This window comes from Schistocerca serialis, chromosome 4, assembly GCF_023864345.2.
Source record: "Schistocerca serialis cubense isolate TAMUIC-IGC-003099 chromosome 4, iqSchSeri2.2, whole genome shotgun sequence".
Taxonomy (NCBI): Eukaryota; Metazoa; Arthropoda; class Insecta; order Orthoptera; family Acrididae; genus Schistocerca; species Schistocerca serialis.
The window spans coordinates 597793250-597806881 of record NC_064641.1 but is presented as its reverse complement, the minus strand read 5'-3'; the positions used below and the strand labels follow the sequence as shown (position 1 = coordinate 597806881).

General features: G+C 40.3%; 1 protein-coding gene across 2 annotated transcripts in view; it reads left to right on the top strand.

Moving 5' to 3' along the window:
- Positions 1 to 13632, top strand: part of LOC126475365 (DNA mismatch repair protein Msh3-like) — a 356972-nt gene that overhangs the window by 71944 nt on the left and 271396 nt on the right. For both annotated transcript variants that reach the window (XM_050103183.1, XM_050103182.1), the window contains exon 6: positions 11324 to 11434. In XM_050103183.1, the coding sequence (XP_049959140.1) occupies positions 11324 to 11434 (111 nt within the window). The remainder of the gene's footprint in view (positions 1 to 11323; positions 11435 to 13632) is intronic.

Sequence of the window (13632 nt, the reverse complement as noted above, 5' to 3'; positions counted from 1 at the left end):
TCTTGAGACTGAGAAGCTTACGTCCATGAGTAAGTGTAGTTTTAGAAAGCATCGCTCGCGCAAAGCGCAGCTTGCCCTTTTCTCACATGATATACTGCGAATTACGGATGGAGGGCAACAGGCGGATTCCATGCTTCTAGATTTCTGGAAACATTTGACATGGTGCCCCATTGTAGGCTGTTTATGAAGGTATGAGCATATGGAAAAAGTTCACAGATATGTGAGTGGCTCAAAGATTCCTTAAATGATAGAACCCTGTACGTTGTCCTTGATGGTGCGTGTTTGTCAGAGATGAAGGGATAGTCACGAGTGCCCCAGAGAGGTGTGATAGGACTACTGCTGTTCCCTATATACATACCTGATTTGGTGGACAGGTGGGCAGCAATCTGCAGCTGTTTGCTGATGATACCATGGTGTATAATAAGGTGTCAAAGTTGAGTAACTGTAGGAAGATGCAAGGCGACTTTCACAAAATTTCCAGTTGGTGTGATGAATGGCAGCTAGCCCTGAATGTGGAAAAATGTAAGTTAATGTGGATTAGTAGGAGATCAAAGATGAGTAGGAAGATTAAGTTCGGGTACGGAATCACAGTCAAGTTGTTTAAATATCTGGGCCTAATGTTGCAAAGCAATATGAAATAGAACGAGCATGTGAAAACTGTGATAAGAAGGCAAATGGTCAACTTCAGTTTATTGAGAGAATTTGAGGAAAGAGTGGTTCACCTGTAAAGGAGACCGCATATAGGACTGTGGTGCGAGCTGTTCTTGAGTACTGCTCAGGTGTTTGGGATCTGTACCAGGTTGGATTGAAAGAAGATACTGAAGCAATTCAGAGATGGGGCTACTAGATTTGTTACCAGTTGATTTGAACAACACATAAGTGTTACAGAGATGCTTCATGAACTCAAATGGGAATCCCTGGAGAGAAGGCAACATTATTTTTGAGAAACATTATTGAGAAAATTTAGAGAACTGGCATTTGAAGCTGACTGCTGAACAATTCTACTGCCACCAACATACAGAGTGCATAAGAACCATGAAGATAAGATATCAGAAATTAAGGCTCATATGGAGGCGTATAGACTGTCATTTTTCCCTCACTCTGTTTGTGAGTGGAACAGGAAAGGAAATGATTAGTAGTGGTACAGAGTACCCTCCGCTATGCACCACATGATGGCTTGTGGAGTATCTATGTAGATGTAGATGTACATGTAACAAAGGCAATATTATGAGATGAGTAGTCAAACTGTTCACTTCCTTCTGTATAAGTGTCGAAGTTTGAATTAATAAGGTATGGTTAAATCAACAAATAATGAATGAACTATCAACTGATAGCAGATGATGGTTTTGCTTCTAATTTTTAGCTATATCTTTTCATGGAATTCAATAGCTAATGTAGAGAATTGTTTTTCAAGGAAATTACATCTCAGTTCGGATAAAAGATTGAATAGTTATAGGTTGCAGAGAACTGAATGTAACATTTTCTGAGAGTTCAGGTGATGGAAAATCCAGATGGAATAACAGTATGAATTAGACATATTGCCCACCACACAGATAAGGTCTCATGGATGACACCGTCATGATCTGGATTGAGGGTGAGAACACCCAATCCACATTCCTCCAGAACAGTACTCATTCTCCTTCATTCCCTTCACCTGGTCTTTCTCAGCCCCCAAAGCTATCTTCCTTCAATGTTGACCTCCACCTCGCAGATGGTTCCATCAGTACCTCCATCTACATCAAACATGCCAACCACCACCAACATCTCCACTTTGACAGCTGCCACATTTTACACACCAAGGAGTCCCTTCCATACAGCCTAGCCTCCTGTGGTTGTAGCACCTGCAGTGATGAACAGCCTCTCTCCAAATATGCCAGGGATCTTGCCGAGGTCATTGCAGGCCAAAATTACCCTTCCCACCTTTTTCCAGAAACAATTCTCCTATGCCTTGTCTTCCCAGTCACCCACCATACCCATTGATGGCCACAAAGGTGTACTAGTCCATGTTACTGACCACTATGTAGCCACCCAGGGATAGCATGGTGGCTGCCTGGCCATCAGAAAGTCAACTGCAGCATAGCTGGCCAGTTCCCATGGCTGAAAACTGCTGAGGGGGCAGTATACATTGACTGCGATGCTGGCAGCAGTTGGCAGGATGGCCTTGCTGAAGTAGGTGGTGATGACACAGTCCTGCAGTGGAGAGGTGGTCAACAGTGAGTGTTGCTGGCAGACCATGTGGTTGCTAGTCAGGCGCGTTGTGGCCTGGTTCGAATCCATGATCTCCAAATTCGATAGAGTGCTATGTGCGGTGCCTACTGAACATTTCCACTGGTGTGTTTCTGTTCAACACCAAAGAGGATCAGACTTACTGGTTCTAGTAAGCATGTGTCACTGTATAGCAGTAGGTGTGGGGTGTAGAGGCTGTCGGCTGGCTTGGGGACTGCATTGGTGTTGAAACTGGATTCAAATTCAGGACCAGAGATGAAGTGTTGGGTGTTGTCAATGGTAGACATGTCAGAAGCCCAGTCTGACATCAGGACAGGACAGTTTGAACAGTGGGTGATGATACAAGTTACCAGTGCAGAAGATCTTTGTCTAGGCTGCAGGTTCAGCTATACTTGTCCAGATGGTGCTGTTGTGTCAATAAGTCCTGCTTCCTGTCACATACATCTGAAAAGCTCTGTCCCAGGCTGTGGTGTGGAGCAACTTTGCCTGTTGTAAAGCAATATGTGGGATGCAGGATGCTGAGGTAGCAGTACAGCAGTGCCTGCCATCACAATTCTGTAAGTGGTAGCTCACTTGTTCACTTCTCAAGCTGATGATATAATGAAGCAGTGCCCCCATTATGACTCAGTACCACCTAAAGCTGGAGCAACTGAAACACATTCTCTGCTGGAGTTTTGACTACCTCGTGCCCTGAAATGGTGCCTACCCAACCTAAACAATGTCCTTGTCTGCTATCCATTCCACTTCTGCTGCCAACCTCTTGCCCCATGGCTCATACCCCTAGAAAAGATCTAGATGCAAGACCTGTTCATTACATGCTTCCACTACCACCTATTCCAGTCCTGTCACAGGTATTTCCTATCCTATCACAGGCAGAGCCACCTGTGAAAGAAGCCATGTAGTCTACCATCTTAGCTTCACCACTGTGCAGCATTCTGCGTGGATGTTGACCAAGAGATAGCAGGACCACCCAATTGCTGAGCATGTTGCACTTGACTGAAATGACTGCTTCACAGCCTGTGCCATCTATCCCACCAGCACCATGTGTTAGTGTGTTTTAGAGCAAATTAAAAAAAAATCAAAGATGATTGAGAAGTTGTCAATGCTAAGCAACCCACTGCCCAACAGTGGCCCAGACTGATGAAAATGTGTTGAAATGTGAGAACTTGTGAATTATGATCAATTGTTAAATGTTTTATAGGACATGATTTAAATTTAGTGAAGGCCATTGTGAGTTCAGTTGCAACCTGTTATTTGAAAATGCAGAAGATGTGTGTGAAGTTACTGCCAAAAGTTTTGACAAATCTGGATGTCCATGGTTTGATGTTCTATCAGTTGTAGGAATTTTTCTCACTTTGGACTTCTTTCACCTCTAGAAATGATTTCTTAATGTGAAAAATGCCATGCAGCATTCAACATGTTAAATGTAGGTCCCTTTATAACAGGTGGAGTAGGTCATTCCAGAGGTCAGAAGAAGGAAAGGGCATACCAACTCCCAACTGGATCATGCCTAGGAAAGCACTGCAGTGTTTGAACTAAGCTTCAGCTTACTTCCTTCCTGATTTTTTTGCAGTCCCTTGTACTGCTTTACTGCTGCCCATTATACTCTCCATTTTGACCACAGTCATCCCACTGACCCACCATAACAGCTAATTGACTGTCACAAGTGAGTCTTGCATTAATCATAGTGCTCACAAATGCAAGCAAGGGAGGATTATTTTAAATTTTATTTCATTTTATTGATTTGCTTTGTTGTGTGTAAACTGAGAAGTAGCATCTTCTTAGCCCGGCTTAACTCGGGTTTAATTTCTTTGTTATATACTTGGTGTATGTGTTCTAGTCTGTGTGTCGTGTAAACCATTTTTATGTAACACCCAAGGTCTTCAGCAATAGTTATTTTTCCATTGCTAACCCATATTACTAAATTCAATGTTTTGTCATGAAATATTAATCCTATTATGTTTAAACATTTATTGTTGATTAGAAGGGTGATACACTACGTGATCAAAAGTATATATGACGGTAGTATCTGTTCCTGAAAGAACAGTTACTGTTGATGACCATGCAGCTTTGCTAGAAATGAAATGATAATTAAATGGACACCCTAGCTGCAAACAGGCATTGATATACTTAATTGGGGACATGTTGAAAATGTGTGCCCCGACTGGGACTCGAGCTGGGATCTCCTGCTTACATGGCAGATGCTCTATCCATCTGAGCCACCAAGGGCACAGAGGATAGTGCACCTGCAGGGACTTATCCCTTGCACACTCTCTGTGAGACCCACATTCCCAACATGTCCACACCACTACATTCGTAGTGCGCCTAATAGATGTTTGCCCATCATACTCATCAACATGTCCCCAATGAAGTATATCAACGCCTGTTTGCAGCTAGGGTGCCCATTGAATTATCATTTCAGTGATCAAAAATATCCGGACATCCCAAAAAACATAGGTTTTTCGTATTAGGAGCATTGTGCTGCCACCTGCTGCCAGGTACTCCATATCAGCAACCTCAGTAGCTGTGAGACAGTAGACTGGGATGCTCCATGGAACTCTAGGACTTTGAATGTGGTCAGGTGATTGGGTGTCACTTGTGTCATATGTCTGTATGTGAGATTTCCACACTCCTAAACATCCCTGGGTCCACTGTTTCCAATGTGATAGTGAAATGGAAATGTGAAGGGACACGTACAACACAAAAGCGTACAGGCTGATCTTGTCTGTTGACTGACAGAGACTGCTGACAGTTGAAAAGGGTCATAATGTGTAATAGGCAGACATCTATCCAGGCCGTCACACAGGAATTCCAAACTGCATTGAATTTTCTTCATGCCAGGTGGGTACCCCAATGGGCATGGTGATTCCAGTTGATGGTAATTAAATTTGAATAGGATGCTTGAAAAAACTGCATGCAATTACTGTTTCATTGTAAGGGAAATTTAAGCATTACATGAAATGAAAAGATAACCAAAAAAGATAAAATCTTTTCACTTTCCAACTACTTTTGCTTTTTCTGCTTTATTTTGATCTCTCACATGTTGATTCTATTAATACCTTTTTTGTATGTTTTCTGTGTTATTCTGCACACAATTTAATCTCACTTCTCTTGTTACAGTGCAACATAGTTTGATTTCCTGTTAGCATTATCATCCCCTGACTGAAGTGTTTTCTTTTCAATTACTTTATTCTCAGCAATTTTTTATTTTACTCATTTTTTCCTGATCTACATGTACATGTTCATCTATGTCTGCACCTGCATCTACATCTACCTCTGTACTCTGCACACCACTGTGAAGTGCATGTCCACTATACCAGTTATTAAGGTTTCTTCCTGTTCCACTCACATATGGAGCACAGGAAGAATGATTTTTTAAATGCCTCTGTGTGTTCTGTAATTAATCTGATCCTGTACTCATGATCCCTGTGTGGGTGATACATAGGGGTTGTAATATGTCAGTATGACCAAGATGTATGGTTTGGGAGAGAGGGGTAACTCATGTCAAAGTGTGCAGAGAAACACAGGCAAATGTGACATTGACTTTATTGTATCAAAGGTGCACAGCTGGCCTTCCACTTAACTCAGCAATGGTGCCAAACAGCATGTGTGTGTGGATCAGCACTAATGCGAAAGCTAGAATCTGCAGTGTCGATGTCTGGTTGCCCGCCTTTGCAGATGTAGCGCTCCTGCTCACACCATGGCTAAGTGGCCGCCACATGTGTTAGCTGCATCCGTGGCCCAGAACACAGCTGACTGCTCCTTCAAGCATGACTTGTGGGCACCATGTGGAGCACTAAAGGGAAGCAGCTGACTGCCATTGTTTTAGTGAGCCTTAGCAGCTGTGACCGTCCACCCAGGGCAACTTGTTCAGTCACTGCAGACAGCTGTGCTCCTGGGAGGCTGTGAGTCCACATCCTTGCCCCACCCCTGCATATGGCTGCTTGCAGTCTACTGGACAATGTCACATAGAGAGCAGGGGCCAGCAGCCATCCCACTCCTTGCGCTGGTGCAACTCCGAGTTGCAGTCCGCCCCACCACAGAAGAAAGTGAGGAAAAGAAAATATTGCTGGGAATAAAGTAATTGAAGAGAAAACACTTTGGTCAGAGGATGACAATGGTAACAGGAAATCGAACTAGATCATACTGTAAATAGAGAAGTGAGATTAAATTGTGTCTGTGCAGCAGAGGTTGGAAGTAGTTTGAGTGGGCCGTTGGGCATTGATGTCCATCATTCCCTCTGAGTCTAGATCTGGACAGAATGGTGAAACGGCTGGCTGATTTGAACCTCTGGGCTTGCTTATTTATGCACCTTGTCCCTACACCTCTGACATAGTTCCTCTGGAGGGGACAAACAGAGTGCTCTTTAATAAGTACAATGTCAGCTTTCCTCAGCGTGCTTCATCCCTTGCACACAAGTCTCAAGGTGCTGTTGTAACTGCTATGTATGAGTTCTTCACAGCATGTCAGTGCTCTGATTACTTCACATTTGTGTACAGTGCCTGCCGGGCCATTCCTTCTTGCCAGCAAGCAGCTTCGTAAACCTGCCTCACAGAGTTGTTTGCTAAATATCAACACTGCCCATGCCTGCCCTCCGATGTACCAGTTGGCCCCTTAATTACTACCATCCAGCCATAGTTGCGCAAAATTTACAAGAATACGCCTGTACTTATTCGTGGCACAGCAGTACGTTTACTATGACTTGTTAGTCCTATTTGGTATGGATCCCACAAACTTGAGCAATAGTCTAGAGGAGGTCACATGAGTGATTTGCAAGCAATCTCCTTTGTAGCGTGATTGCAATTCTCCGATATTCTACCAATAAACTGATGTCTACCACATGCGTTACCCATGACTGAGCCTATGTGATCATTCCATTTCATGTCCGTACAAAGTGTGAGATAAGCTCTCCTCTTCATGGCAAGATGAGTTTTATAGTGCTTAACCTTCACTCCCTTTATTAAGCATGTGGTTACCTCCTTTTCAGCCCCTCATAATGTTGCTCTAAACCTACATACATCTTGACAACAGTTCAGTGTGCCTGACCTTGAAAGTGTCGGTTTCTCAAAGGAATCTCCCTCTCTGCCAGCCATTTCTGCATCTGCAATCATTGTGACGTACCCCACTTCACTTTTCTTTTGTTGGATATTTCAAGACTTCCGTTATTCTCCCTGTCACATTTATTATCCCTTGTTTAGACAGGTATTTCCACTCCTCCCCTCTCAGTTTAGCTGCAACAGTCTCAACTGCTATCTGTTTCTAAACCTGCCTCTATTACATAGGGCTACCCAGTGGCAGCTTACTCAAAATTTTATTAATGTGCTGTAATGTGGTGGCCCATAGTATTTTGACTTACAAGGATAGTAATCATAACTAAGTTTAATGTATTAATTTTACACATATAAATTGAACTGTTCAAATACATTTAAATTTTATAATTGATTATTCAACATTGCATAACACAAATAAAAAAAGGGGGGGGGGGCAGTAGGAATCGAACCTGAGCTGACAAATTACAAGTCAATGCTCTTAACCACTAGGCTATCGTGCCAATATGTGAGCTGTTGCTCATAAATCCCTCATACTCTATGCATAAATTTTTAGAGTGTGTTTTACCTGTACCTACAGCTCACTCAGGTGAAAGGGGCATCAACCTGCTTCTGCTGATATAGTTTTATTTCATCTATAGTTTCTGTCAACAGAATCAGTCGCTTTTGGAAATTAAAAAAAAATCTTTTGAATTCAGTAATCTGAGGCAAAGAATTGACTTCAGATTAAATATTTGTTCAGAACATGATCTGGCCTTCCTAAAACCACTCTGATATTCACCTATATTACTTTCCAGTGTTATTCCTATTCTTTTTAGTTTAATCCTGAAAAATATGTTATATGCAACAGATAGCGAAGAAATTTCTCTGTAGTTGCTGACATCTAGTTTATTGCCCTTCTTATGTAGTGAATGTATCAGAAGTCACCCTCCAAGCCCCTGGAAGTTTTTCTACTGTAGCCCTTTTTTTAAAAGTTTTTGTTAGGGACCATTTCAAGAGCTCTGTGTTGTAGTCTTCTCCACTAGCTTTATAAGGCTTTAGTAACTTCTTCAGGTTCTTTAATAGTTGGGGCAAACCTTCTTCTAGATTTTTATGAGTAGGGTATTTGAGTTGATGGACTGATTCTGAACAGTTAAAAAGCTGATCAAAATATTTTGCAAGTATTTTAAAATCTTCAGTGTTATGTAAGCCAAATCAGTGAGTCTTGTCCCACATCCTTCTGTTGTTAGGTTTACATTTGAAGCAGATCTACCTAACTCTTTAAATCTTACATTCTCCGCCAAAGATCTGCTGGAAAAGGACCTCATTAGCAGATAATCTACAGAAAACATGGTCCTGCTAAATTTAGATATGTAATTGCTTCTTTTTACGACCATCTAGCCGGTAGTCTTTTGACTTACGAGGTGGTGATCATAACTAAATTGAACGTATTAATTTTATGTATACAAAACGAACTTTTTAAATATATTTAAATTTTATAATTAAAGATTTAATATTGCAAGGAATGAAACAAAAGTAAAAGATTAAAATAATGTTGGTAACAGCGGGAATCAAATCCAAGTTGACAAATTACCGATCCCTCTACTAGACTACTCAGCTATGGTGCTGTTACGACAACTTTTCCTCGAAAATACATTTTACTTTGCACCTACACAATATGCTACATCATACAGTGTCAAAGAAAAATGCTGACTTGTTCTGTGAACAACATAGCACTAAAATAAATAAATGTCTTGTGTCTAGCTAGGGCCTCCCGTCGGGTAGACCATTTGCCAGGTGAAAGTCTTTTGATTTGACGCCACTTGGGTGATTTGCGCATCAATGGGGATGAAATGATGATGATTAGGACAACACAACACCGAGTCCCTGAATGGAGAAAATCTCCGACGCAGCCAGGAATCAAACCCGGTCCCTTAGGATTGACATTCTGTCGCACTGACTACTCAGCTACTGGGGGCGTACAACATAGCACTCATGCTGGAAGGGATGACGTCACATCACAGAATGAGCAGTCAAAAATAGACTTCTTTATATAATAATATCTTACTTGTAGTTCTGGGTCTCTTTTGTGTATGTTGCTATCTTCCTCTGTCACCTTTGACCCAGTGTACTGTGTGTCTTTTCTATTAATTCCTGAATCATTATATTGTTCCCATTTCATTTCTCTGCTTTGCCAGGTGAAGGACACTCTGTGCCTTTCTCATTGCCAATTAGAAAAGTTTTTAATCTATTATTGCAGTTTCATTTTGGAGATAAATTTTGTTATAGATGATTGTTATAGACATGTACAGTCAGTTTCAATATAATTCAAAAGATAAATTTAGGATTTCAGATACAAAATTCCTAGAATTTTTTCTATTACTTATTACTCATTATTTCATGTATGACAATAATTTGTTAATGTGAAAGATGACAGGTTGCACTATTGTCCGAAGACCTTGTTAACATGTAGCCCTCTCTCCACCCTGTGTGACTTGGTTACTTGGTTAGTTCAGAGATAGGATCAAGGCAAGAGCATACCATGTCCAATAAGATGTCATATATTGATGACATAATGACATGTATGTTGTTACGCTTAAGGCTATTTGGAGACATCAAGGGCACTCCAAGGTAGGAAATCAGAGACACAATGCAGAGAGCAGGCAAAAGCGGTAGCATTTAGGTTACTGGAGATAAATAGTAATGCTAGAGCCATGCAAATTGCAGACACTATGGGCAGCTGTCCTAGCGGAGAATTTTCACTTCAGAGAATTAACTGGTAACTCCATCCACTGCCCAGATGCTGTTGTAAGCTGTCACTATAGAAGATGGCCACGGAAAGACCTATCTTAGCAGAGTCAGCAAGCTTGATACTTGCTCCTGAGAACTGTAACATCAGTGGGTTTACCCAGGTTAGAGTGCTACTACAGCAGTCCCCACCCACAGAAGGGCAGAGGGTGGGGCCAAGTGACGTACAACACTATTGTTGCTGGCCATAATAGGAGTGGCAGTGATGTTTAGCTTTCAGCTGAATGCTGTTGATACCAGACTTGGAGTTTGTTAATGTGAAATCCAGAAGCATCTCTACCTACCAACTCTTTGTCACTCGTGGCCAGCCGCAGTAAGCTCTGACATGTCTGTTTTTGTCACTTGGAGTGCTGCTCTCAAGTTTGTAGTTAACGTGCTGTTAGTGCTGACTACTTCTGTTAGCATCCACCCCAACGGCTTCAGACACTGACTTGTGTTGTGCAATCAGTTGCCTCCTTTGCTTTTTCTAATGTTTAGAATTAGCCTTCAGTGCAGCAGTTAGTCTGATCACAAGTAAATAGTGCTAATCAGACTCCTGACTTCCATGAGTCTCCTGCTGCAACCATCCTGTCGAGTCCCAAAATCTGCATTTCTCATAGATGCCCTGTGACAGTGTTTGGTGCTGATCCAAGTCTTCAACCAGTCTTTATTGGGAATCTGTCTTTATGTATTTGCTCCTCACCACTTGGAAATTGCAGATTGACCTTAAACCTCCTGTCTCCCCACTATTCTGTGACAGGACATGTGAAGACCATATCTGGGAAAGCACTGTGATGTTCAAACCAACCTTCTGGTTCTTGGCAGCTTGATCTTTTTACACTTTAATATAAATATGTGCAGCCCACTGTTATAAACACAATTATTCAATTGAATATAAAAATCATATTAAAGTGACCCTTCGCACTGATGAGAAAAGAATCAATTTGGGATATGGGAACATCTCTGTGTTCAACCTGCACAATATTTTGCAAAGTGACCTTAGTGCCAACTTTAGGAGAACCACAGTTTACATTTTTCTGATAAACTGAAATATACCTATGACAACTGGCAGAGACTTTACATTAAATGAAAAGATGATTGAGTGTTACATTGATTTTTACACTATTTCTTGCAAGGATAACTTGCTTGTCAATCTCATTATTGATAGTAGCTATAATAGATGATGATGGATACTGGTATACAGTAGTACAAATGCAATTTATTGACTTGACACCTTTACTCACACTAACACATGTACTTGTTTACCTTAATGTTCCATACATGTAAATCCGCAGGCCTTTGAAGGAAACTGTTTGATGAGAGAGAGAAAGCCTTCGTGCATTCTTTCTCTGTGTGAGGATAACACTGGAAATAAAACAACTATAGGAATTGCAGTGAGTATGCTAATATATAAATTGTAATTTCATTTATAGATTCATCCATAATGTTGGATGTTATTGAGATTTCTATTTGTTTTTGAATTCATACTGTGTCTTTGGTTTTCAGGAATAATCTCTTCAACCAATGTTTTGTTAATGTAAGCTTGGTTTTGTAGTAAAGGTTTATTAAATAAATTAATCTAATTTAGAGAAAAGTTTGTCATTCCCTTACTACTGTATGAAATTTTTATGAAGTAATTGCTTTGTTGTTTCATTGTGGAATGCCATACACATTGGTGTTACTGATGTCCAAAAATTATTTTTTTGTGTTGTTTATATGTGGTACCTGTTTTTTTATACTAATAAACTAAGTGATGTCAGTCGGTTTTGAGACATACTTGTGTTATCGGTAGTACTCATTCATATTTTAACTTAAAACCAGAAATATCATTATTCTGTCTGCAGTTTCATGTTTGAAGCTTCTCATTACTCTTCCATAGATGTGTTGTGTTTACTTTTCAAGGATGCAGGTACATGATGTTTTTGGAGAAAGTAGTTAATTTGTTCATACTTTTAATTAATTAATTAGGCCATTATATATGTATTTTGTATGGATGATGCCACAGTAAATACAGTTCAAGTATACACAATTGCAAAATGAACATACAGTTTAAATACACATAATACTACTTGTGTTATGAGTCCGTATAGTTTGTCACCATTCTGTTGTAAATTGACTTATGTTCATAAGTGTTAATTGTCATAGAGGAACATTCTTATGAGTAACTTACATTTAATTTTTAGTAACTTTAAGGGTATAATAACTCTAATCTAGTATATGGGTTTTTATGTCTTTTCTAAATGCATGAAATTCATTTTTATCTTTGATCTTTCATGGATGTCAAATTCATAACTTTATTTCCTATATAGAAGATTACTTTTGGTTATAACTTTGTTTTTCCTGTTGTGATGTAAATAATGTTTGGTCTCATGTTCACATGTTGTTGTGTTTGGGTTCTGGTCATCTTTTTTCTTGATATAGATCACTGCTTGAAAATTCCATTTACATATCAAAATAAGAATTTCCATAGCTTTTAGCAAGTCAACACAGTGAGTTATCTATGAGCTGCATAGCTTATATTTGTAAATTGGTTCACATTCTTGAAGATTTTCCTTCATAGCAGGTTTCATGCGTCTTCTATACATGTTATAATTAACATACCCCCCACAGCATTTTTTTGTCTGTATGTTGCGGCTTATCTCAGCGACTACTATAGATATGAATATAATAGAGGGAAACATTCCATGTGGGAAAAATATATCTAAAAACAAAGATGATGTAACTTACCAAACGAAAGCGCTGGTGTGTTGATAGACACACAAACAAACACAAACATACACACAAAATTCAAGCTTTCGCAACCAACGGTTGCTTCATCAGGAAAGGGGGAAGGAGAGGGAAAGACGAAAGGATGTGGGTTCTAAGGGAAAGGGTAAGGAGTCATTCCAATCACGGGAACGGAAAGACTTACCTTAGGGGGAAAAAAGGACAGGTATACACTCGCGCGCACGTGCGCGCGCGCGCGCGCCCACACACACACACACACACACACACACACACACACACACACACAGATATATCCATCCGCACGTACACAGATGCAAGCTTGTGTCTGTGTACGTGCGGGTGGATATATGTGTGTGTATGTGCGCATGAGTGTATACCTGTCCTTTTTTCCCCCTAAGGTAAGTCTTTCTGCTCCCGGGATTGGAATGACTCCTTACCCTCTCCCTTAAAACCCACATCCTTTCGTCTTTCCCTCTCCTTCCCTCTTTCCTGATGAAGCAACCGTTGGTTGCGAAAGCTTGAATTTTGTGTGTATGTTTGTGTTTGTTTGTGGGACTACTATAGATAGTTTGATATGGTTTTCACTGAAAGATAGTCTGATTCATGAAAAAAGTTTGTGTATATCAGGATATATTATAAACAAGTCATCAAGCCATGGACACTTAGTACTAACTGTTAAAGGCTGGGTTGGGTTACTAGTATTACATCAATATAAAAGAATGACATATTACAATCACCACTGAAGATATGCTTTGCAACTTTCACTATGTGTAAATATATTTCCTCATTTACCTGATACTCAATTTTACCCAACCAATTAAGCCTACACTGTCATATGACCAAACCCTATTTTATGCTGTTAATT